Raw genomic sequence first — 27,209 nt, 5'->3', positions numbered from 1 at the left:
CTTTCTCTCCTCCTAAATTTATAAGGATATAGGAAATGATGTGAACAGAGTGCACACGAGCTTTATGTGCAATGAGTAAAAGTCGAAGACTGGCATGAATTTGGCTTCCAGGGTGTATTGATAAAGTTCTTGAGCTTGCAGGGCAAGATGGGAGAAATTTCATTTCCTGTAATGGTGGAGAATGGGATGTATTAAAATTTTAGAAAACAAGAGCCATGTTCAGAGTAGCAGAAATTTAAAAAAAAAAAAAAAAAAGTAGAACTCCAGGTAAAATAAATGGCTTACTTTCTGAACTGTTAGGTCCTGACCTGGTATTGCAGGACCAGCCTTCCTCAATGGCTCACAGAGGTTTGTGTGGGTCCCAGTGGCCTCGGCGCATGCGGAGCAGCTGTCTTGTCGCTGTGAGTTGTGTGGCTCTGCTCCTCATTTTTCACTGTACGTGTACAATCTGTGTGTAATAATCTGAGTTACCTGACATCATCGGCTGGCTTGCTTTTTTTCTTTTGGGAGCATATTTGCAAGCAACTTAAGGTTGACCCTTCCAATGCCTGTGAAAGGTCTGTGGTTTTGTTAACACCAAACACATCAAAGAAGGAAGCTTAACCGAGTCTGACTGTAGAAGTCACTCACTGAGCAACACGGCAACCCTCTACTAGTACATATTTAATTAAAAAAAAACACAATTAGGTATTCAAGGAGTTTTACTGTGACCAGATGAGGAGGATGTTTGCCTTTATGGGAAGGAGATGAGAGGGGAATCTGGGAGTTATTCTCCCTTATGGTAGGAAAAGATTAAGAAGCTGAGAGACAGTTCCCACTGTTGCTTACCAAGTTCAGGCCAAGTGTTCTAAGAGAAGTTATCTGTCCGGGGGGTGGTAGTGGTGGGGATGGAAAAGGCCACATGTAAGCAGCAAGATTAAGATGGTTTGAGATCATGCAAGGAGAATGGTCCCACATCCTAGGAGATGAGAGGAGAACTTAGTTTATCTATCAAGCCCAAAATTTAAATTTTAAAGACAATACAAGTGTAAAGGATACCAGATACACATCTCTAGTAAGTCCCTTATTTTACAGTCAAGGACCTTAATAAAAAACAATGGAATGCTGAGACTTGGAATGGGGATATTTTCGTGAATATGTCTGAGAAAGTTGAATTCCCAGATTACCCTGTAGCCTGTAAACTGGCAGAGGTTTTTTTTACTTGCTAAAGAAGAACCTCTCTCTTGCTTTTCCTGATGAACGTGGAGAAGTACAAGCATGATTCACTTTTAAAAATGCAATTGGACTTCAAATTTAAAATGTCTGTTCTTTGAAAGATGTTGCTATAGAATAAAAAGATTCAAAAAAAAAAAGAAGAAGTTGAGTGAGATGAACTTACTCTTTGTCACCAAAGATTTGAATATTAAGAACTTAATGTAACTAAGCGACTGATTCCATAGAGGTCCTTGGTAGGAGGTCTTTTGGGAACTCTGTCCAGATAATTTGGATAATCTTTGCATCATTGTGGAACTCAGGAATATAAATACAAGGAGATATTTTCTTTGAGCCAAGACAGCTTTCCTTTTTGTGTGAAACATAACTTGCAAACTGAACTGATTAGTTCTAGTAACTTTGTTAATAAGTTGTTGCATATGTAACCAACATAAGCCTCAACATACAGACAAGGACATTGTGTCTCATTTCATTTACACCTGGAAGAAGCACCTGACTAGTTCAGATGTGTCTTTTTTTTTTTTTTTTTTTTTTGCAAAAGGTGAGAAACTGTGTTACTGTGTGAATTCTCTAGGATGCCATTGCTAGTCTGTATTCATTTAATTTCATGGAGCCAAGAATAAAAGCAGATCTTGAAATATACCCTTGCTTTATTAGTAGGCAAATAAAATTAAAAAGAACATTATGTTAATTTAAGAGATGTGGAGGGGGCTTTGAGAATTGATAGCTCTTGGGTAGTTGTCTGTGCAGTTTTAAATGAATGGGGCATAGAGACTAATAAAGTGAACTGAAGAAAATTTGGTGTCAGGCTACTTTTGTGAGTTGCTTGGATTTAATTTTGCCATCGCAGGTTATCTTTATGCAAGGAGCACTGAGGTAATTGATTGCTCTCCCGACTGATGCACACAATTATCGAAAACTATTGGAGGATCAGACGAAAAAGGCCAGAGTAAAGAAAAAAAATACATGGAGAGAAAGGAAAGACTAGAAAGTATCACTCCCCTAGCTTTTCTGAAGGAACACTGAAAAGAAATCTTAACAAAATCAATTTGCAATCATTTGAAGAGAAGAGGGTTTTTTAACTGGATAGCTTGACTTCATAAAGGACAAGTCCTGTCATACTAATCTAATCTTCTGAGATGAAAATGAAAGACTGGGTAGATCAAGGAGAAAGATTTATATATAATTCATTTAGACGGTGGAATGCTCTGGATATGATACTGTATGGTATTTCTATCAGCCCTTACGTCGCTGCCTGAGATAGTGGACATCAGGGGCTCGTTGGCCAGCTGAGGACGAATCTAAGGCTGAGTTCAAGGCCAGTGTTACTTATATTTCTGTCCATAGTCTGGTATTTGGATTAAAATGCATGGGCATTTAATTTGCTCACCGCACAGAGCTGGTGGGAGAATTGGCAAAGAAAGAGATAAGTAAAAAGAAGCTTAAAAAATATAGCTGTCCAGCCACACTGCACCTCTGTTCTCATCATTCTTATGACACATAGTCGAAACCTCGTGTTATCATTTAACTTAAGAAAGCCATCAATTATTCTGTGTATTTTGATCTATCTTCCAGTCGGCTCACTCTGAGGATGAGGATGATGAGTTATACTTTGTCTCTACTTCCCACAGCACCTGCATTTAATAAATCCTTGATTGACTAGCAAACAGCTAATAAGATCATAAAGAACCGGTTGTATGAGGTCCAGTAAAAGAATACCGTAGGGCGATAACGTGGACCAAATCCATCACTAGTTAGCAGTGCCACTGTGCTAGTAGGTGGATGCATAGGGGTGAAGCTTAAGAACTCATGAAAATAGTCTGTGTACTATACTAGGCGGGGGTTAGACTTCTACTAGATAACTGTGGTCATTCTGTGGTCCACAATTAAAACAGGAGGTGTAGATGGTTCAGATGGGAGCCATAGCGCTGATTCACGGAAGCGTGAGGATGTGTGGGGCGTGGTTAAGTCCACTCTGAAGTCAGACCCAGCTAGATTCTCAGACCAGCAGTGACCTTGAGTGAGCTACTTAACTTCTCTAAAGCTCACTTTCTCTATTGATGAAACAGAGAGAGTAATAGGGCTTACTTCATAGGAATATGAGAATTAATTGACATAATGCATGTATAACCGAGTACAGTGTAAACTCAATAAATATTGTAATAAGAAACATAATAAAGGAGATATAAAGGGAGTTGTTTAGGCTAAGGAAGAAAAGGCTGAGAGTAAGTGTAATTATAATCTTTACACACAAAACAAATCACAGACCATCGTCTAAGTTGACATCACCTTAATTTAGTTCAATAAAATTTTTGAGGGCCTTTCGCCGAGGAAAATGTGAGAGCCAAAGGGCTTCATCTGCAGCATGATGGAATTGAGATAGACATTGGGAAGATTTTCTGAAAGTCAGGATTGCTGGACTCACTGGCCTGTATATCTGAGGAAAATTGTGGAATATTCTTTGAAGGCTTGGAAAATAATCTAGTTCCACCTCGCATTCTCCTAAACTGGTTTAACCGTGGTCCTATTCTGAGCTGGACTAGTGTCTTCTTAAGCCACTCCGGTTAATGTGTCTTCTTTGAGATCCCAGGCTGGCATTATTTAATAGAGAGTTTTAAGCTGTGCTTGTACAGGGTTAACGTACTGACACCTTCCGAGCAGTACCGAATTAGCATCAGAATGTCATTGCTGAGCCATCAGGATCCGCCATTCTGTTTTTGTTAGCATGGACCAGAGTTCACAGCCAGCTGATGTGCGCCTGCGAGGTGAGTGGCTTTACTGCCGGGTCTAAAGATAATGAGACCATGTAAGAATCATACTTGTCTGGGGTGATTCCTCTGCAGGCGGAGGCCCCACTGTGAAGAATCTAGATGAGAGATTAAATGCGCCGGCATCTGATTGTAACAACGGCTCTGTACTCCAGAGGGTCTGATGAGGACGCGTAAAAGGCTAAGCTCGAACTTCTTTGTTTGAATTGCCAATTGGCATTTTCTTTTAAAGAGCTCTTTTTCTGCTCACATGCTTCCAACAGAGGAAGCGTATTTAGGTGAAATGTACGAACTATAGAAATGTAGGAGACCACTGAGTGTGGTTTAAAAACAAGAAATATACAAACTTCAAAATAAGAATGTATAAATGGGCGATTCCTTTGCTTGTCCAGCTCTTACTTTCAGGACAGATCTTGCCAACTTTGATGCCTCCCTCGAGAGCTGGCTGCTGCTCATCCCTGATTGGCCGATCTTCCAGAGTCGAGTTGAGATACTGACAGCATTTCAGCGACCCAAGGCCCCAGAAGGGAGAACGGAAACGCTCGTTGGGCTAAAGGTGTAGGCCAGTTAGGACATTCCAATGGGGTCTTTATCTGTGGAACTAGGCCTGTGGGCAAAGAGAGTCAAAGAAGGAAGAGACCTCAGCCCGGGGTTCTGCAGTGCCCATTACAGCAGTGACAAGATGGCCAGGGCTACTGGCAGGGCTGCTACTGCTCCGTCGGGGCGGGGGTTGGGCTGGACCAGAGACAGTGTGATGCTGGACTGTGTTGGAAGCTGGATCCACTCTGAAGTCAGACCCAGCTAGATTCTGTACCTTCTTGCTACAGAATTGGTACAGAATTCTGTACCAAGAAGAATCGGTACAGAATTCTTGGTACAGAATTCCGTACCTTCTTGGTACCTTCTTGAAGTCAGACCCAGCATTCTGTACCTTCTTGGCCAAGTATTCCTTCTGTGTACAGAGAGAGTAATAGGTGTTTTCTAGGAACGTGGACAGGATCGTGTGGCTCTCCCTGTGTCAGGTTAGGCACTGCGTGTCGGTTCCAGCCGATGGTGTCGCGTACTCAATGAGACTTCATATACACACGCCTCCCAGAGCCTGAGGGGAAGAAAATGAAGGGTGAGTGGGTAGGAACTCTGAACTCTTAAAGAGCGCTTTTTAGTGCTTTTACCCAGCAGGCACAAATGAGGAATAGCAAAAGTGAGAGTTGAATAATTCCGGAAAAGGAGAGCAATTTTCAGTATAAAGTGAACAGAGAAAATCTCAAGTAAACTTAGATGTAACCAGTCAAACACTGGACACCATTTGTACCCTTCTGCGGGCCAGGCATACTGGGATCTGAACAAGGAGTCTAGGGAGAGGCTGAGGGCTGGTGGGACTGGACTTAACCGTGTACACTGCCTGCCGCAGGTAGCAAGCTCCAAGAAACCTATTTTAGGCCAGATAACCCACTCGGTGTGACTCAGACTGGTGTGGGAATGCAGGGGTTTGGTACAATAGAGGACAAAGCCACGTAAACTTCTCACTGGTAAGGGTAGGAAGGGGTGTCCAACCTCTGCTGGCGTCTGCAGATGGAGGCAGCAGGGTCCGGCATCAAGGGTGTCAGGGACTGTGCAGAAGAGTTGGAAGTTCTGAGTAGGGCTCCTCATCCAATAGAGACTGGAATAAAAGTCGGGACACGTGGAAGGACTTTGGTCGGTCACATGGTTAGTCTGTGAGGGAGGAAGACTTCTTCTGGGCGGGCACGTCTGCACCCAGCAGGCTCACATCAGGTGCTCCAAATACTGGGCTTAGAGGAGCCCAGTCAGCTTTAGAAGATGTTGTTGGTGAGGATGGGACGGGGCCAATCCTGGTTTAAAGGTTGGCAGGCATGCCTGGTGGCTAAAATTCCAAGTCCTACAATCGAGTGAGGCTGAGCCAGGCAGGTGCTGACAAGCTGTTGAAGATGTATATATATATTTTAATCTGCCTGTACGCAATTTTATTTTCATTTCTGGAGCCCTTCAAAATGCGATGCCTCTTTTAGACGGAGGACCAAATTGCTTTGGGACAAGTGAATAAATTCGAAGCCGCGTTAATTGTGAACAGCCGTCCTTGGCTTTATGTGAGGAAGTAGCAATTGGTTTCTCAATCCAGGGACCTGGGGAAACAGATCACTGATGTCTGTTGAGAAAAACTTTCTCAGGAAACTTCTTTCTGCCACTGGAGGCAATGGCTTGTTAACCTGTGCCAAACGACCATGTTTGGTGCAAACTCTATAATAAATTCAGCAATGCTTCATCTTTTTATATAGAGCCAGGGGCAGGAGGACAGAGCACCTTTTGTTTTCCAGGGATCTCTTGCAGAGACCCATGTGTATGAACATAATCACTGTATTTAGAACCAGTGCTTCGTTATTTTTAGCAACAAAAAAGGTACCAGCCCTCTTAGCTTCACCAAATACAAAATGCCTTTTCTACCCTCCCCCTCTCTTGGGCATCTCCCCCCATTGTCTGCTCCCGTTGGTATATGAATGTGATGCTCTGAGCAAATACATATAAAGAGATGGGAATGTTTATGTATTTGAAAGAAACGTCAACGTCTTCCCTCTGAAAAACGCTGCTGGTGTGTCAGGTACCATCACTGGCCTGTACTTCACCTTGTTCTTTAATAATGATCACAGTTCTTCTGTAAACTCTACCCTCTCGGCTTAAGTTAAATGGAAAGATTTTGATAGTATTGGATTTTGGATTTAGTATTTCATACCTCATAAAAAAAGTTTTGTTTTCCCTTGGTTGTATGGTTTAGTTTTACGATGCCCTTCTTTTTATCTATGAAATGCCCTTCTTTCTATCTACGAAATGCTCAGATCTATATTTGTGTTGAACACACTTGATTTTGTAAACGTGTCTAAATAAATTTAGTCTGATATCGATAATCCTAATGAATACTGTTAGTTTAATATTTATACTATTTTTTCTCTATCTGTTTCATTTTTTTCCCAGCTTTTCCCATTCCCCTACCTTCTTCGCTTGCGTTTACTTAAGAGTACATTGATTCAGTCACAGAATGTGATTGTTGCTGAACTTGTCAGCTCGCTCTTTTATAGAAAGGAACCTCTTAATTAAAATACAAGTCAGTCCATCTGAGAGTTGTTTTGATGTGCATAATGGCACAGGCCATAGTGAGGGATTTTAATTTAAGATGAAATGTAAGAGCCTTGTTAAGATTTTGGCATCTTGATACCTTCCAGAGGAGAACAAGCACATTCCGGAAGTTCTCTTGGTATTCTCCAGGCCTTTTGCTCCCCGACTTAATTCTTTAATTCTCTTGGGTATCTTAGCAAGAGGGATAGGCCTTTTTATTCTTCTCCTCTTATTGCCCAGTCTGTTGCTTGTAAGCTTTATTTTTGCTATAAAATCATCTCTGAGACCTAGAATGGGAAGAACCTTGTAGACGTTCTCAAAGTGAATACTTTTAGTTTGTTTCTCAGCTGTGGCTTAAATTCAGCGACTGAAGCACATCCAAGAGGGAGACTCAGGGAAGAAAACGGGACAAAATTCAAGGAGAAAGTGAAATTATCTTCTGAAAGAACAAATAAGAAAGACTGCTGGCTTCTGGGGGAGCTGTTTAGTTATCCAGAATGGCTCTTAGACTAGCTCAGTCTGCTTGAATATCTGTTCATGGGCTTTTGAAAACCCAGAGTGTTCTCCTTTGTGTGCCATGGTTTACAAAGAATGAATCTGGCAGGAAAGATCATGATTCTCCACCAGTGAGCTTCCTTTGTGTGTTTCAGTCATGATATTTCTGATTAATGGTGAGGTTGGAGAACATCGGGCCCTTTTTTCCTTCTTGCAGGGCATTGCTCACAAAATTGACACTATCCAAACCCACCCTAAATAGCTACCACCAGCCTTAGTCACCTGAAAAAAAATGATGGTTGGAATCAGAATTTATAGTCACCAAAGAGGGGGGTCTCTTGGATTAGGTCGGGGAGAGGAAATCCTCCCCCCGTGTTGGGAGAGGAAAGAGATTTTGTCCCCATGTTCTGCTTCTGCTTTGTGCTCAGCATGGAAGAAGTAAAGAAGAAATACCCAGGACTAAACCAGCCGGAGTGAACCTGACCTCTTAGTCCATCATTTCTACACTTGCCTTCTAAATCTGATGGTAGTGGAGAAAGTTTTCAGCAAAAGCCTAGTGATTCGAGACTTTTTATCAAACACAGATCCTCCTTAAGAACTGAATTTAGAAGGAAAACAGCAGGACTTTTTTACTCATATACTAGGAGGAAGGACTCGGAGAAAAATCAGATTTGTTTACTCTGAAATTACTTTAATGTCCTAGCAGACTCATAATCCCTATGATGTTATAAATTACCAAGATTTGAGTAGTGTGGGAGACTTTAAAATACTAGAAAAATATATTATCAATTCGATAGCCAACAAAAATAAACTAGATTTGAGAATTATCTGGTTGAAACATCAATTGCCACGTTTGTTAATTGAGGTGTAATTGACATGTAATGTTATATTAATTTCGAGTGTACAACATAATGATTCCATATTTGTAAATACTGTGAAATGATCACAGTAAGTCTTGTTACCATTCGTCACCATACATATTACAAAACTTTCTTTTCTTGTGATGAGAACTTTTAAGATTTACTCTCTTAGCAATTTTCAAATATGCAATACAGTATTATTAAATGTAGTCATCAGGTTGTACATTGCATCCCAATGAGGTATTTATTTTATAACTGGAAGTTCGTACCTTTGACCCCCTTCACCCATTTCACTCACCCCATCACGCCCCACCTCTGGCAACCACCATTCTGTTCTCTGTATCTATGAGCTTGGCTTTTTTGTTTGTTTTGTTTTGTCTTGATTTGATTTGATTCATTTGTTTTGTTTTGTTTTTTAGAGTCCACATACAAGTGAAATCATATGGTATTTGTCTTTCTCTGCCTGATTTATTTCACTTAGCATAATGCCCTCAAGGTCCATCCACGTTGTCACAAATGGCAAGATTCCATTCTTTTTTATGGCTGAGTAATACAGCAGCAAAAATAAACAAGTGGTACTACATCAAACTAAAAAGCTCTGCACAGCAAAGGAAATCATCAACAAAATGAAAAGGCAGTCTACTGAAGGGGAGAAATATTTGTAAATCATATATCTGATAATCATATATCATATGTATAAAGAACTCATAAAACTCAATAGCAAAAATGGAAACAATCATAAAAAAATGTTCAGAGGACTTGGATAGACATTTTTCCAAAGAAGACATGCAGATGGCCAACGGGCACGTGAAAAGATGCTCGGCATCACGAATCATCAGGGAAATGCAAATCAAAACCACAATGAGATATGACCTCACACCTATTAGAATGGATATTATAAAAAAGATAAAAAATGACAAGTGTTGGTGAGGACGTGGAGAAAAGGGAACCCTCGTGCACTGTTGATGGGAACATAAACTGGTTCAGCCACTATGGAAAACAGTATGGCGGTTCCTCAAAAAATTAAAAACAGAACTACCATATGATTCAGCAGTTCTACTTCTGGGTATTTATCTGAAGAAAATGAAAATACTAACTAGAAAAGATACATGAACCCTCCCATGTTCATTGCAGTATTATTTACAGTAGCCAAGATGTGAAACCAACCTAAGTGCCCACTGGTGGATGAATGGATAAAGAAGTTGTGAATACACACAGAAACACACATAATGGAAAATTACCACATTTTAAAATTCAACAAATATTTACTGGGAGTCCACTTTGGGCCAGGCCCCATTCTAGGTGCTGAGTTATAGCAGTGAGCAAATAAATTGATCCCTGCCTTCACGGTGTTTACACTCTAGTTGGCACGAGGCATACATTCATAATAAATACATCACGTCATCTGTTCGATGGTGGTAAATGCTACGGCAAAAAGCAAAAGTGGAGCAGGATAGGGGGCTCAGGCCTCCCTGTGACAGGAGAGGGCGGCTGTCGCGTCGCATTGCAGGGTCAGGTTTGGGCTTTGTTGAGAAGGTGAGGTTTAAGCAAAGACTTGAACCTGGTGTGTGTGTTAGCCCTGTGAGTGAGTGCCTTGGTAGCTGGAGGAAGTGTTTCAGGCAGAGGAAACAGCTTGAAATAAAGGTCTGGAGCGGGAATGAGTATATTTAAGAGCGGTCAGTGTGCTTGGAGGAGAGAGAGAGTCAGAGTCAGAGGGTGTGGGATCTGAGGGGCAGCGGGGTCCGAATCAAGGGTGTTGGCTTTTTCCTTTCAGGGAGTTGGGAAGCTATTGAGGGTTTGGGGCAGAAGGTAACATCTTATGATTTAAGCTTTAAAAGGATCATCCTGCTTCTTTGTTGAGCATGAGACTGGGGCAGAGGCAGGGGGTCCAGTCAGCAGGCCCTTTCAGTGATGGGTGAAGGATGAGGGTGGCTCAAACAAAGTGGGTAAAAAAAGGTTGTGTTCTAGATCCCTTTCGAAGGTCAGGCAGTCACGGTGTCCTGGCTGATTGGATGTAGGATTCCAGAGAAAGAGAACAGCTGGCTATGGAAGGATAGAGTTGCCTTTAACTGAAATGGGAAAGGCCGAGTTCAGTTTTGGAAATGTTGGAGATGTTTCAAAGGTATCCAAGCGGAGCTGTCAAATAGGCAGTTTGATGTACAGGTTGGAAGTTTTGGAGACAGAAGTGTGAGAGTGGTCAGCACGGAAAAGGGGTTTAAAGCAGGAGACTGAGTGAGATTTCCGAGGAGGTGAATGTCGATAGAAACGAAATGAACACCAAGGATTGACCCTGGGGCACTCCAGCTTCGAAAGGTCGGAAGGAAGAGGAGGAACCAGCAAAGAAGATGGAGGAACAGCAACCAGTAAGGCAGGAGGAAAATCAAGAGAATGTGAAGCCCTGGAAACCAAGGGAAGAAAGCATATCTTGGAGCAAGTGATCACCCAAGTCAAAAGGCTGCAGGTGGATGTTGGAGTTGGCAATACCAAGGTCACCACTGCCTTTCACAAGAGGATTTTTAGAGGAGTAGTGGGGTCAAAAGTCTGACTGAAGTTAGTGCAAGAGAGAAGTGGGGAAGAGGAGTTGGAAGAAGTAAGTATAGATGATGCGGTCATGGAATTTGCTGCAGAGAGGAGTGAAGAAGTGACTGGTACACTTCCTGCCTCTCTGGCTGGCTCCAAGGTGGATTCCCCTCACATTCTGTAAAAGTGCACAACTCTTCAGGCATACCTTATTTCCGTGGAGTGGCTGTGTGCCATCAGCGTAGGAATTTGGAACCGGTTGAGATCATCAAGGTCATTTCAGTTCATCTCCCACCTGATAATGGAATCTTCTTTGTAATATTAATACAACCAACATTTAAATTTTGTTCATGTGCCACCTAGGGATCCAGAGATGAATAAGGCACAGTTCCTGCTCTTGAGAAACATACCTTTTTTAATGGGATGAGGCAGGCATATATACTTCCCAAGAGAAAAGGGAACCTTCTTCGTACACTCTTGGTAGGAGTGTAAATTGGTGTAGCCACTATGGAAAACAGTATGGAGGTTCCTCAAAAAACTAAAAATAGAACTACCATATGACCCAGCAATCCCACTCCTGGGTATATATCTGAAAAAAACAAAATCACTAAAAAGATACACCAAAAGATACACGCACCCCAATGTTCATAGCAGCATTATTTACAATTGCCAATATATGGAAGCAACCTAAGTGTCCATCAGCAGATGAATGGATTCAGAAGATGTGGTACATATATACAATGTAATACTACTCAGCCATAAAAAAATGAAGTTTTGTCATTTGCAGCAACATAGATGGACTTGGAGGGTATTATGTTAAGTGAAATAAGTCAGACAAAGACAAATACTGTATGATATCACTTACATATGGAATGTAAAAAGTACAACAAACTAGTGCATATAACAAAGAAGCCGACTCAACAGGTATAGAGAACAAACTAGTGGTTACTAGTGGGAAAAGGAATGGGGGAGGGGCAATATGGGGGAGCGGATTAAGAGGTACAAACTATTAGGTATAAAATAAGCCACAAGGATATATTTTACAACATCCTGGGAAATATAGCCAATATTTTATAATAACTATAAATGGAGTATAAGCTTTAAAAGTTGTGAATCACTGTATTGTACATCTGTAACTTAAATAATTTTGTACATCAACTATACTTCAGTAAAAACTTTTAAAAATATATAAATATTATGATAGAGGCATGTATAAAATATTGCGAAAGCACAGGGGAAAGAGAACTAACTTGACCTGGGGACGTTAGAAAAGATGATATGCATAAAAAAGCTGACATTTGAACTAGGTCTGAAAGATGAGCGTGACATTTTCCAGATGGAGTGCTGAAGAGAATCCCTTTATCAGATAATAATCCAGCTCCTTTTTGAATGTTTATAACTACAGAAAGCTCCCTACCTTATGAGGCCCATTTCATTTTAAATAGCTGTAATTGTTGCAAATGTACTTTCCACATTGAGCCAAGCAGTGCCTTTTACTATTTCTGCTCATTGGTCCCGGTTTTCTCCTCTGGAGCTAATGGGCAGAGACTTATCTTTCTACCATGTAAGTCATTTCTATATTTGAAAATAGATATCATGTTCTCTTTCAAGTCATCTCTTTTCCATGTTGAAAAAAGGGAAATGGATAAAGTCTCCAGTTGCGTTCCCCGAGAAACTGATCTGAGACTAAGTTGGTGGACGGGAGGGAATGCTCTTGAGATCAACAGCATGAAAGGAAGGGAAGATTGGGGAGGAGTGGGCAGAGGGAGAAATACAGGTGAGACGCAGTATTAATGGAAACTTGTGGGAAGTTCTGAAGATAGAATCATCCTTCAGAGTTGCCTAGAAATAGGGCAAGAGGACCAGGTCTTTGGATGCCTTGACCACCAGTCTTTCAATGCATTCTACCCCAGGAAGGGGACGTGACTTTGGGCCAGGTGGTTCTCTTCAGCTGACACAGTCCCCAAAGTGGGATGGCAGCTGAAACCAATTGCTAGGGCCACCGTCAGCAGCTGGGGTAGTTACTCCCTTATGTCTGAAGTGGATCTGTAAGGGATCTTCAGTGATGCAGAAGAAGAATCTCCTGTACTGCTAATTCTTTAGGCAACTATTTTCTGAGACAGTTAATAGAATGAAAAAAGTACCTGTTTTTGTTTCTTCTTATTAGCAAACAAACACCCTGAACATCAACGTGATGAGGTCCACCATGACAGTTCCAGACTGATGGGGTCTAGTGTACAGTCGTGTCTTCCCTGTGCTAACTGCACCTATCAGTCATGATAGCCCTTTACCTACGACTGCTGTAAGGGGCTCTCAAGGCCAGTTGGAGAAGTACATTCACGCAATAAATTTGACTGGGAATCTTCCCGAGGAGGAGGAGGACCCTCCGAGGACCCCTGCACGTAACATTCTGTAATGACATTAGGAGAATAAAGATGTAAGTGTGGAAGCGTAGTGAGCTGAGTTATGTCCCTGTCCTTCATCCTAGAAGATGCTACTTCTTGTGGTGATCACGTGCATGCTGGGAGCCTGCAAAGGTGGATGCTTGGCCAGCAGTCCTTTCCACTCCACGCACACATGAAGATTGCTCTTTCATCTGTGGCTGTGACCATAATTTGCAAAGCCTGTCACTGCTTACAACTTTCAGTTAGCCCAAAGCTTTGTTGAAAAAGAGCTGTTCCATTCCCGATTACCATACACCAGGTTGATGTGTCAGCTAAATTACTAACGCTGGACCACTCATTATACTGGGAAACATTTGCCCAAGCTATGACTTTGTCTCTTGATTCCTGTTTGGTTTCATTAACCTCCTCTTGGTGCCACAGATAAAATGGCCGTGTAAGGCATCCTTATTTAGTGCAGGATTGGCAAGATAAGATGGTTGAACTGGGCATTGGTGGGAGCAGAGGAACCAGAAAAAGGGTGATTGTGGAGGAAGCGAGAATTAGAAGGTTAGACGGGGATGTGGTGAGGGTTAGACGGAGCCATATTAATTTTTCTCTGTTCTTACTTTCACCGTATATTGGCTTTCTTCACATAGTAGCTGGCGGTTTCTTTAAGAGCTCATTGATAATTGTGAGAGAGTTTTAAGAGAAGACTGAGAGGAGAGGGTCAGGTTGGTATACAGTAGATTGGTTTTCTTTTAAATTCAATCTCATTAGCATGGGCTCATTTACTAAGGACCGTCCCGCCCCCCACCACCCCACCATGGGTTTTCTTTCAAGGCTATCTCTAGCTGTGTATTTGAACCAGCTGTGGTTTCACTGTAGGTGGAGCTTTGTGGGTATTCAAGGACCTCCTTGTGATATGTTCATTTATCATAGAATGGGTAGTCTTACTTTGTTTGCAATGGGGATCCCTCTCATCCTAAGCCTGTGCATTTTAAGGTATATTTAAAAGCTTTTGTCACTTTGTTATGTCCACTGGGCTGGTGAAAACTCAAGTGATAATACGTCTCATTTGAGAATCCCTCAAATCCCCTAACTTAGCTGGAAGTAACAAGGAAAACAAATGGCTGTCTCTTTAAAGTGATAACCATTCTGGGTGAGTTGTTCTGTCACAGGGCCTTCCTTTCCTGTTGCTGTGGTTCTCTGTGGGCCCCTGACAAGTCTTGTCATAATTAAGCCTTGTTGTCCTGGATTCCCACTATATCCTATGACCTAAGGACAAGGTCAGCTTCACCTGAAGAGCAGTACATAGTGGCATTGAAGTAGAAGACCAGGAGCAGGGGCTGGCCACATATGAAATCATTGTTCTATCCTGCATTAATTTCCATTCCCTCCCCACCCATTCTTGATGCCCCACCCTCTCTACTTCTCTGAATTCCATTGTCCTACCAGGCTCCTCCTTGACTGTATATTTAAGCCAGGGGAGGGAGCCATTGTAAGCACCATTTTACCCTTAGCAGAAAGAATTGCCCCCAAACGACTAGGCAACTACTGTTTCATTCTGGATCGCTTGCGGGGAACGTGAAGAGTTCAAGCCACGTGAAGCACACACAGCTCTGGCAGAGCCTCAAGGGGCTGGCAGCTTTCGTTGCCGAATCAGGGTCTCTGGACACCAGCTGGATAGTTCCCAGCCTGCATTTTTTTTTCAATAGTGGGTGCCCAAAAAATACTCAGCCGTTTCTCAGCTGTACAACAATGTGTTCCTGAACTAAGAAATCACTGCATCATTTTGTTTAAAAGCCTGACCTCTTGTAACCGTACTTTGAAGCTCTAGTTTGGGGGATAAAAAAGAACTGCCCCTTTGAATTAAAGACACAATTTTGTTAGCTTGGATTGTTATAAAATGGAGATGAACCATCAGATAGGAGATAGGGGCCACTGACCAAGAAAAGAGATGTCATTACCCAGGAGGAGGTCAGGGGAAAACGGACTGAAAGAGAAGGCCAAGGCTGAGAGGGTCTTCATTGTGTGGTTTCAGATTCTTCTAGCTGTAAGATCGAGATAAAATGCAGGGCCTGACATCTCCAAACAACAGGTGAAATACAGCTTAAAATGGGAGAAATTTAAAATAGCTTCTCCCTCAAGAGGTGGGAGAAAACATAAGATGCTTAGAATTGACAGAGGGCTGTGTGTAATACACAGGTCAGACGGAGACCCGTGGCATTATATAGGTAAGAGAAAGAACAATCCTTTCTATGTTGTTCTCATATAAAGCTTAATCATAAATGACCTTGAAGACAAGTCATTCTAACTTGCAGCTGACACGTACTACTTGTGCATTACTCCACCTACATACCTCATTATCAGAGTAGAAGACAGAGAGAAAATTCCATGTGCATTTCACCTAACAATTATGTCTTTATAGAAAATCTTGTATTACAGCGTGCTTCCCTGCTAGCCATACCTGAGTACCACCCACCTGCTGGGCGACTAGAGGTAGATTTAAGGGCAGGTTGATGGCATTTTGGATTATTCACTCCGATTGAATAATACATATCCCCAATTGATGAATCCGAAAGGCTCAAAAAATGGAAAGTGTGTGTTTGTGTTTATGTAACTCATTTGACAGCAAAACCTGACCCGAACTGACATGAGGCCGTTTACCGTCTTTATCCCACTTTATGTGACTCTTCACATGTTTTGCTCTAGAAATACTAACATATTTGATTTTAGGAAGCTGCCTGAGGCTCTGCAGTAGCCCCAAGGATTTCAGACAAGAAGAGTATAGACCCATGTCGATTTTCTCAAGAGGAGGGTTTTAGGAAGGGAAGTATTATAAATGTTTGCAATTTAAACATATCCAATTTTAAAGGCATTATGTGGCAAAAGTAAATAATGAACACAAACCTTTGTATCCAGATGGTCCAGACTCTCCCTCACCATCTTCGTTTTGATTTTTCTCTCTCTTTTTCTTTCTTTGTGTTTACTACTTTAGGATGAATCGTCAATGTTCTTCCAGTTTGGCCCATCGATTGAACAACAAGCTTCCGTGATGCTCAATATCATGGAAGAGTATGACTGGTACATCTTCTCTATCGTCACCACCTACTTCCCTGGCTACCAGGACTTTGTAAACAAGATTCGCAGCACCATCGAGAACAGCTTCGTGGGCTGGGAGTTAGAGGAAGTCCTCCTGCTGGACATGTCCCTGGATGATGGAGATTCTAAGATCCAGAACCAGCTCAAGAAACTTCAAAGCCCCATCATTCTTCTTTATTGTACTAAGGAAGAAGCCACCTACATCTTCGAAGTGGCTAACTCAGTAGGGCTGACTGGCTACGGCTACACGTGGATTGTGCCTAGTCTGGTGGCAGGGGACACAGACACAGTGCCCTCGGAGTTCCCCACCGGGCTTATCTCTGTGTCCTATGATGAATGGGACTATGGCCTCCCTGCCCGAGTGAGGGATGGAATCGCCATCATCACCACCGCTGCTTCCGACATGCTGTCCGAACACAGCTTCATCCCTGAGCCCAAGAGCAGCTGTTACAACACCCACGAGAAGAGAATCTACCAGTCCAATATGCTGAACAGGTGAGTGCGGGAGGTCAGAGGAGAGCTTCCGAGACTGGGTTGGATGTTCAGAAACTGTGGGAGGAGCAGTTCAAGATGTCTGAGGTTGAAGACGGGTCACTGGGATGGCGATCGTTCGTGACGGTGGGAGATCCAGATCCAAAGCTCGCTGTGCTGTGTTCTTGTTCTAAGAAATGCAAAACATCTCCCCCTTCTTGACCACTCCCCGTGTGCCAGGTCTTACTCTAAGCGTTTTGTGTGTTCGACCTCATTTAACCCTCAAGGCAACAACTCTTATTAGGCAGCTTTTAAAAATTGTTTCATTTTACGATACAAGAGAATAGGCTTGTCCGAAGTCACGCTGAAAGTAAGAGGTTCAGTTTGGAGTTGAACCCAGGTCTCTCTGATCGCTACACACCTGATCACTATGAAAGATGAGACAGGCATGGAAATGAGGGAAGACCAGCCCCCTTACCTTTGGGACACTGCTGTACAGAGAGGGAATGGGGAATAGGGTACATGGGTCTGTAGGCACATGAAGAGGATTCGTCCCTTGGTTTTTAATCTGCCTTTGCTTCTCCTTTCTCTGCCTTTGAGATTAAGTGCTGGTGTGGAGGCAACTTTTCTGGTTGCTGTTGGTCTGGCTTATTGAATGGGAAGAAGGTGTGGGAGGAATCCTGCTCCCCTGACCTCACCTCAGAATCCAGCTACGATGGCAGCACAGCCTCTTAAGGGCCATTGTGTGACCAAGTGGGGTAGAAAATTCTGTACTGTGCTTTTGTGGTTTTGTTATTTGTATAAAACTGCTACATGCGTACACTGTAAAAACTCAAACAATATAGGAGAGCTCAAAAAAAAAAAAAAAAAGTAAAAACGACCTTAAATCTGACTAGCCAAAACGGTCATTACTGAAATAATTAATGACTGTCTTTCTAGCTATCTCCCGGTGCATGTATACCTGTGTGGAGATAAATCTACAGTTTTACATAAATGGAAAGATAACCAGACGTGCTGTTCAATAACCTGACTTCCTTTCACTCAATAATGTATTTTGGGTATCCGTTTCACCTTTATTATGAACTATATCAGGCATGTAGAAAGATATTCAGAAAAACTTAATCCATGCTCAGGTACCCACCACCCAGCTTAAGAAATAAAATATTAGGAAGTGTACTGCAGGGAGGTTGAAATACATTTAGAGGAGGTTGAACGTGTGCTGACTTATACTTATTGAACTTCTGGAAGGGACTTGGACTCTGTAGCCTCTTGACTAAGCTCCTAATTCAGAGTTGACACTAAAAGTCGTTTTTCTATGGCTGCATCTGTGGTCCAGTCCTGATACTCCCCCACCTTGAACTCTCTGCTTTCTCTGCCGTCCCTGGTTATCCCTACATGTTGGTACCGACCATCTTGGTTTTCTTCTTGCCTCCCTGGCAATTCTGTCTCAGCCTCCCCAGCATGCTTCTTCCTTTACATACCTCTTAAATATTGGTGCTTCTCAGGGGGTCTGTCCTATACCTTCTTGCCTTTTTTTCTTTCTTTTTTGGCTGCGCAGTGTGGCTTGTGGGATCTTAGTTCCCCGACCAGGGATAGAACCCGTGCCCTCGGCAGTGAAAGCTCAGAGCCCTAACCACTGGACCACCAGGGAAGTCCCTAGACTCTCTTCTTTTCTCCTCCATTGCCAAGAATACAATCAATGTCTGTAAGTTCCCCCAAACTGTGACATCGCTGACTGAGACTTCTCCCTTGAGCCCCACGTCTGTCTCTGTGTGACCACATCTGTTCCTTTGGATGCCATGGGCCCTAGAACATACCATATCCAAGGCTGCACAGCTGCCTCCTCTCCCATCAACCCTCCCACCCTCTTCTAGCCAAATTGGCACCACTTATAAAGGGTACATCCTGTTACCCAGTTTCCTAAAGTACAAATGTCCAAGGTGTCCTTGATGCCAAAGCCCTGACACCTCATAGCCAATCACGGCCTTGTCTGTGGATTTTCCCTGGAGAGCTTTCACTTATTTTCATCCCTGTGCCATCGCGGAGTCCACCTCTTCCTACTCGCATTGCTGCAGGGCCTCTTAAATCTCTTCTGGCTTCCAGTTCTTCTTTTCAATCTCCTTTGCAGCCGGAGTGATCTAAAATGAAAATGTGATTTCATCACTTTCTTGCTTAATACCTTTCAGTGGCTTTTCATTGCTCCGATAATAAAGTCCCATCTCCTTAATATGGTTTATGGAGTCTTCCACGGCATGAGCCTTCCTAGCTTTCCAAAATTGTTTCCTGCCACTGGTCCCTTCAACACCGCCTTCCTGCCACACTGAACTTACCGTGTCCTCTCTCCCTTCCAGCTCCTACTGCTGCCTTGAATGTGCTCCCCAGGTGCCCCTGCCCAGCCATACACAGGTGCACATGCCCCTTCACCTGCCTCCTTCTCTTCATCCCTCAGGGTTCAGTCTTGGCATCCCTTCCCCTGGAAGCTGAGCCCTGGCCGAATATCACTCGGTTACACACCTTCCCTGCATCCTGTGCCTTTCCAATAAAGATGATCGTCGTTCTGTGCTTTATTATCTCTCTTCCCTGTAAGTTCTCTGAAAGCAGGGACCCTTCTGTCTTCCTCATTCTTGCGGCACCAGGGAAGACACCTGGAGCAAATGAATGACGTCCTCCGAGTCGCTGAGCTGCCCGGTGCCTTCCTGCTCTACAGGAGTGTCTTTGTTCTGCTCCTCTTTGCAAGACAAGGGGCACCTCCTTTAAAAACTTACTATAGATTCGGTTCTGTACATTCATGTTTTCTCCCTAATTCAGTTTATTTTCCCAAATATTTGTTCATTGAAACCAAGATGAACGAACAGAAAACATCTGCCGAGCAACACAAGGAAATCAAGTGGGTATTACATTAGGGTCCATACATATGGTTCAGGAATGGCTGCTTTTACCTTAAAACTTCCTCTGGGTAAGCAGCTATCTGAAGATAGTATCTCCCATTTGGCTTACTTCACATTAGACTGTAAATGTTATCTCGGAAGCCTGGTCTCTAACCACTGTATCTTTGAAACCACAATTGGTTTTAACCTTTGTCGCCATCTCTTGCGGCCCCTCAAGAGGGTGGCTCTCCTCAGTCCTCTGTACCCCTTGCTTAGAGCTTATTGTCAAGAGAACCGCAAATGCCCACCCCTCCATCTTCTCAAGTGCAGCAGTCCTGAAAGGAACAAGGATGGCGCAGCACAGATTATTCGTACATTCCTCCAGTACCAGGGCAGAGCAGAGAGAGAGTGCACCTTCCCTCAGTTTCCCAAGTACACTGTGTAAAGGTCTCACCAGACTTACCAGAGCGTTTCTCCACCAAGCTATTTCCTCTATGAACCTTCTCTTCTGCCCCAGTTCCCTGAATCTTCCGGGCTTCTGTATCTGACTGCCTGCTGGACATCTTCTCTGGGCTATCTCCCCTTGTCCATGGACCTGCATCCCTCACTCTTCTCCATTGTCTTTTCCTTCCCCTCCTCCCAAACGCAGCTTCCCATGGTTCTAGAATCCAATTCCTAGCCTCTCTTAGTATTTTAATATGTTTTTCTATCCGGACCCAGGAAGGATTGGGGTTGATTATCAGGGACTCTAAGAAGCACAGCATTCAACTCATCAGTGGGATTCAATTAGGCATCCTCAGTCAGCGCTCGTCCCCCTTCCCCTGGTTTGAATTCAGCCCCTCCTTCAGAGCTCTGGTCTCACTAGGGTCCCTCTTTTAAATAACAAACCAAGCAGCCACAGCATTTAGCCACAGCAGGAAATCTTGCAGATAAAATTGTTGCAAACGCTTAACTGTTGCCTTTGGCCTGATGCTCATCTCCCAGCAGCATCCCCAGGAAGGCTCCGCAGGACGTATCTGGGGGTGACCCAGCCAGGGATGGCGCCGGAAATACAGAGTCGGGAAACGTCTTCTGGTCTCACCTTCTGAAAACCCAGTAGCATTCACAGGCCCTGTCGTCCGTCCCCAGAAGCATTGCAAGGGGAGGGAAATCCCTCATTCCTACCTGACCAGACTGTGGCTTTCTTTCCATGTGAGGGAAGTTCCTAAGTCTAGATTTAGGGATCACAGACAGGAGATTCTATTGATATCCCTGAGTCCTAAAGAGAGACACATATTTGACGTGATTTACTTGTTAGTTATGGAAGGAAAAACAACATCCTCAGAGAGGATCCTTAAAATGAACTATTTCGTTCACTGTCAAATGAATGCTATTTATCACGTATCAATCCAGATTCCTTACTGATAACTTCTTAGCTCTTGGAAGCTTGGCCCACTATAGACTTGGCGACTGTCTCCAGATAGGCTATAGGCTGCTGGATAAGGCTTTTTACCAGGGCTGCAAGAAAAATACAGGAACCCAGTTAAATTTGAATTTCAGATAAATGACAAATTTTTTTTTAGCATAAGTGTGCCCCAAATATTGCATGGGACATACTGATATTAAAAGATGATTTGTTGTTTATCTGAAATTCAAATGTTACAGGGCTCCTGAATTTTTTTTTTTTTTTTTTTTTTTGCTAAATATGACCATTCTACTTTGTACCGTAAGAATTAATTTTCATTATTAGCATTCATTAGCATTCATTTATGCCTTATTAGTAAATGTAGTACAGAGCCCTTATACCAAGACGTGCTGAGAGCATTTTATTCCAACTGGGAACTTTATTTGGTTGAAAGAGTTGGAGAATTTCTTATGCCATGCATTCTCGAAGTGAAAGATCTTCTTAGTTCCTGAGAAAATTCTGAAAACCTTTTGGTACCAGATGATCTGAAAGTGTTTAGAAAGTGGTCAGACCAGTTGTCTAAACTCTTCCTTATCCCTCTGAGCTAGAGAAGAATTGGTAGCTGCTAATAGGCCCATGTCTGTATTTTTCCTTTATCACTTCCCTGGAGGAGCAGTTGACGGTGAGTTTCCTTCTCAGTGTGCCTCCAGCACTTGGCCAGTGCGTTTCTCTCACGTAGTTGGTGGCATGCCTGCCACTCACCTCTGGACTCTCTTTCTGTCCTGGGGACCCAGTGGTCCTACTCTTCATACATGGCAACTTTGGGGACTTGTAGAAAGAGCAGTTGTTCTTTGACATGGCTGGATCTCAACATAGCAAACCTCTTATGAATCTTGCCTAATTATTTTCCCCTGGTGTCCTCAGGTTTCCTACTCAACAGTTGCTTTGCACTATCCCCTGCCACCCCCCAATTCTTCCTTCCCCGTGAAAGTCACCATCTCAAAAGGCCAGAATCCTCCTCTGGCCCAGCCTTTGAGTGATGGGGATAACCGACGTGAAGAAAGGTGCTTTGTTAGGTTCTTATTAAAAGAGCTGTGATGAACACGGTCTTCCTTTAACCTTGGGGCAGATGCCACATCCTTGAAACCATTGTATTAGCGGGATTGTTCCCATGGGATGCCTCCTTGACTCTTGGCCTGGAAAGCGCTGAGAGGTTAAGAGATAAACGAGGAATTGAGTCCATTAGTTTTTTAGACACCATGGGCAAGATTGGCTTGGTCATTACCTATCTCTTAGTTGTTGTTAAATATTCGTGGAGTGCCAAGCACAGGCAGATTTACGGTAAGGCAAACATGTATTATAGGTTGACTTAATATAATTTACATGTGAACCAGTCAGAAGTTTCCGTGAATGCATAGCTAGCTATAAGTGGACTGTTAAGCATGGTGGCCTTTACCTGATTAAAGAAATCTACTAGAATCTAAGGAAATTCCCATTTTTCATGTGAAATGTTCAGTAAAGCAAGACACAACCTGCATATATAGAGACAGGCTTTATCTGCTCAGTGGTGTAGCAGGAAATATAAATTTGGGAAAATAACTGAAGAATCTAATAACTATCCTGAAAGGTATATTCACTGCTGATTGTAATTCAGGCGAAGCAAGCTTTAACTGTTCATGGAGGAACGGCTGAATGTGAGGATTATTCAAGCTCTTCTGTTTTTTTGTAGTCTTTCACCTTCCTCATGTCACATATATAGATGGTCATTTCAGCAAGTGATTTTGCTTCTTTCCCTTAAATGCAAACCTGTGAAGAGCATTCTCAACTGTTTAACACTGAGACCCCTACATGATTCTTTCCTTAATCACTACTTAATTCTAGAGCTGACTTGCAAAATTTAAAACTTACCAATGACATATTTGGTGTTTCTTTCTTCTTTCTTCTCTTTCATTTTCCTCCTCCCCACTCTTTTTCCTCCTTCTTTTAAAAACTATTTACAATTTGGAGGAGAGGGCAGGAGATACAGAGGGGGAGTGAGTGGGAAAAGAATTCCATTTCACCGAGGACAATTTTGAGCGGGGGCAGGATGCCCATCTGCGCTGGGCAAGAAGACACAGGTGGTCCAGTATCCATGGGAAGGAGTAAGATGGTCTTGAAGAGGAAGGAAATGAGAGCAGAGCAGGGCAGTGGCTCTCCGCGGAGAAAGCAGACAGGCTCATTCTGAGAGTAGACTTTCTGTCTCAGAAAGCATGTGGGTTGGTGACGATGGTCAGGGTTCAGAAGAGGGTCATAGGTAGATGCTCAAAAGCAGCCCCATTGTCAGCCGGGCTGGCAAAGTTAATAACTCCAGTGTTGGTTGCTTTTCTGAATACTTCCTGCACACCCGGCATTGTACAGTTATCTAATTGGATCCTCACAAAAATCCTGTTCCACGCAGATGTCCTCAGGAGACGTTTTCTGATCACCCTTTTAATGGCAGTTTGTCCTTCCCATCCTCCCAAGCTCCCTATCCTCATCTCCTGCTTTATTTCTCTCTGTAGCACTTATCGGACATACTGTGTATATTTTCTTTTAAAATATTTTGTTGTCTCACTCTCCTCATTGAATTTAAGCTCCAGGAGAGCAGGATTTTTTTTTAATATCTGTGTTTCTAGCACAGTGTCCGATACATCGTAGGTACTTGATAAATATTTGTCCGATAAAAGCATGAATGAAGGCAGGAATCATTATCCCCATTTTATATGTTTTTAAGAAACCCGAGACCCACGCTCGGGCAGTGTGATGCCAGGATCTGGCCTGGATCTGCTTCGGGGACCTGGATTTCAGCCCCTCACCCTGCTGCATAGTAATCAAGCTTTAAAGAAACCTTGGCTTCAAATGAGAGCACCGCTGCTGGGAGAGGCCTCGGTGCTCATCTCATCCAACCCTTTCAAGTTACGTATTCTCACGGGATAGAGGGTAGGTAGGATGGTGAATGGATTTTGCAAATGTGAGAACAGAATCTCGGAGTGGTCCCTCGTCTCTCAGAGGCAGGGCGGGGGCAGAAGCCAGGCGTCCCGCCGGCAGGAGGAGCATTCTGCAGAGAGCACGCCGCCTCCCGGCTGCCTGCCCACGGCCTCAGAGGGGCTGCCAGGCGGCCAGGGCTCCCCTGTTAACCTCTGCCTCGGTCTGGCAATGTCCCCGGGATCCGTGCTCCCTTGCTTCTTACCCAGACCAGGGTGCAAATTCACAGTTAATGGGAATTGAAGCTGGTGTTATTTAGGAATTGAGTGGGAGTTATTTCTCCATCTGCTCTCTCTTCCCACCAGAGGATAAAGGCTGGCTGAGTGGCGGTAAGGATGGGGGCGAGTTGCCAGAAAGCGCGAGTGTTGTCATTTATGGTTACAGACACGGGCTGGATGGCTGAGCGAAGGCTCGACCACAGCCGGCCAAGGTCAGCTTAACAAACCCAAGCTTCTTGAGAGCAGAAATGGCTCTGTGGCTTTTGCGTCTATATAAGACCTCGCACATTTTAAATAAATGATGGTTTGAGCCTTTCTCTCTGTCCTCTCCAGCGGAGCTGTCGTGGATGGGTAGATGGTCATCTCCTGGAAAGGACCCTCCAGGGCCTGATGTGGTCATTGAGGAGAGGGAGGAAGCGGGGCGTTCAGCGTGGCTGACCTTCGGAAGGAGCTGCTGAGGGATCTGACCCAGCGCTGCAGACAGGGGCGCGCAGAGGGGAGGGGGAGGGCAACGGCGGGAGCTGGGGTCGGGGAGCCCTCCCTGGACCTTCAGGGTTTCATCAGCGGCTCTTTCTCTTCCGGGAGGGCCCGGCAGGGTCAGCGTGCGCAGACTGGCACCAGTCCCCAGGCTGGGCCGGCTGGTCACACGTGACGGGACTGCTGCTGACAGGTGAGAGCCCCCGCTGCTAGGATCTGTTCCCTCTTGTCCGGCTGCCAGCAGCAGCAGGCGGCCGGGGTCTGCTGACCGCCTCCCTCGCTGCTCTGGCTTTACGTTCCCTCATTCATGGCCGCTTCACAGCGCCCCTCCCCTCTCCTTCTTGGTTCTTCCCTGTCTCTTTCTCCGTACGGTGTTCTCTTCATTGATCTCCTGCTGCCCCTCCCTTCTCCTCACCAGCTTTCCTGTACAAGCCTTAAAGGCGTTCCCGCCTCTCACTTTCTGCGGTCATACATGACCGTGTGGAATTCTTGCGTGCACACACACACACACATCCAAGTGCACGTGTGTCAGACATCCAGACAGCACGGGTATTTGTATGTGCATTGGCATCTGTCAGGTGGATAAAGAATTACTCGAAGAACTGGGTGAAAATACTTTCACGTAGGACATCTCCCCGCTTCTTCCTATCACTGAGACCACTTCGCTGATGGCATGCGAAGGGCTGTGGATGGGACAGAAGCTGGGAAGAATCCTTTAAGATGGCTTGCCTGCAGTTAGCGCCGGTGCATATCAACAAGGTCTTTGCCATCCACTCTGATTTCGCTTTTAAAATCCCTGTGGCTGTAAGGATGGTTGCTAAGTAACCCTAGCACATTTACTGTTCGGGCAAAGGAGATAAACTTAGTAAGCAAGTGGGTCTATATAATTTTAAGGAACCCATAAATGTCTTCTTTTTCTGAAGGAAAGATCTTCCCTGACAAAGCAGCAGAAATAGCCATGGAAGCCACACTGTGACAACATCATATTCATGCTAAGTGGTCCTTTTCACCATTCCCTGAAAGAGATCACACATGGAGTCCACATGCGGTTGTGTGTCAAAGTACATTTAGTGTTTGACATCAAACCAGATGATCAGAACCTTCAGGTCATTCATGATCATGGCTAATAATGATGACAATAAAAGTGACGATCTTCATACAAGGAATCTTCATGCACATCATCTCACCAGATCATTACAACAAACCTGTGAGGGCTTTGTCTACTCACTGCATAGATTGACGGTGGAGATCAACAGAGAAAACTCAGATACTTACTTTCTTTTCATTTTCCCAGCAGCATTTCCAGACACGCCTACCTACTTTTTTTTGGTCCTTGAACAAAAATCTATCAGGAACATTTGTTTAGGCAAAAATAACACGATAGAATGTCATTATAATATAGTCCATTATTACATAGATTTTAATAATATGTCAAATTTCTCTCATTTTGACTACGTAGAAGAAAAGCCAGGTGTGTGTGTGTATGTGTGTATGTCCCGCACAGGCTACGCAGGGCCATTACTCTCATTGCTCTGTTTCCATAGCTTACGTGTGTTCACACATAGACTTACCGCTTTTACCTGGGAGAGGAGGGGTCACATATTCAGCAGTATGATGTTGAACCACAAAGAAAGTAGGAAAGGGCTTTGAGCTAAAATCACTGACACAAAATTCTTGCCCTAAAATGAATGTGGCTTATTTTATCTCAGAGTTCATTTACTCTAATGTTATACATACGTCTAAGGCACTTGTGGGACGGTTGGATTAGATGTGGCATGGAGTGTCAGTAACCCAGTTTAAACAAGATATGTGAGCATATTTAGGTGGTTTGTCCAGAGCTGGTATGGTAGCTGCCTCATCATCAGGCCCCAGACTCCTGCTAGCTTTCTGCTCTTCTGTTTATAGGGTATGGCCTTCATCCTCATGCCCAGGATGCCTGCAGAACTCCAGTTTCAAGCAGCAGATTGAAGGTAGAAAGGAAGGAGGGCAGGCTCTTTCCCTGTCACGGAGATTACCGTGAAGTCCCATACTTTGCTTATAGCCCATTGGTCAGAAATCAGTCAGTGGCCACAGCTAGCTGCAAGGGAAGCTGGCAAGTTCCATTTAGTTTAGTTTAATTTAGTTTTTGACCTGGGCAGTGATAGGCCCAGTTAAAAATCAAAGTTCTCTTAACTAGAGAGAGAAAGTCAAGGCCATATGTTTGGTAAGCAACCCGCAGTGTCTGGAGATACTTGCTTATCTGATTTACCAGATGACAACAGCTTAGAAATAACAAACGTGATGGGAATCAGGTAGGTGAGCTGACAGCATTAAGAAATAAAC

At 43.7% G+C, this 27,209-nt stretch overlaps 1 protein-coding gene across 1 annotated transcript in view; it reads left to right on the top strand.

Moving 5' to 3' along the window:
* The window catches only part of GRIN2B (glutamate ionotropic receptor NMDA type subunit 2B), a 413,562-nt gene that overhangs the window by 215,884 nt on the left and 170,469 nt on the right, over positions 1-27,209 (top strand). Inside the window, exon 3 of the mRNA XM_036866294.1 lies at positions 16,364-16,962. Coding sequence (XP_036722189.1) covers positions 16,364-16,962 — 599 coding nt within the window. The remainder of the gene's footprint in view (positions 1-16,363; positions 16,963-27,209) is intronic.

This window comes from Balaenoptera musculus, chromosome 10 (assembly GCF_009873245.2).
Source record: "Balaenoptera musculus isolate JJ_BM4_2016_0621 chromosome 10, mBalMus1.pri.v3, whole genome shotgun sequence".
Lineage (NCBI taxonomy): Eukaryota > Metazoa > Chordata > Mammalia > Artiodactyla > Balaenopteridae > Balaenoptera > Balaenoptera musculus.
The sequence above is the reverse complement of the archived record's forward strand: the minus strand, read 5'-3'. Positions and strand labels throughout refer to the sequence as shown.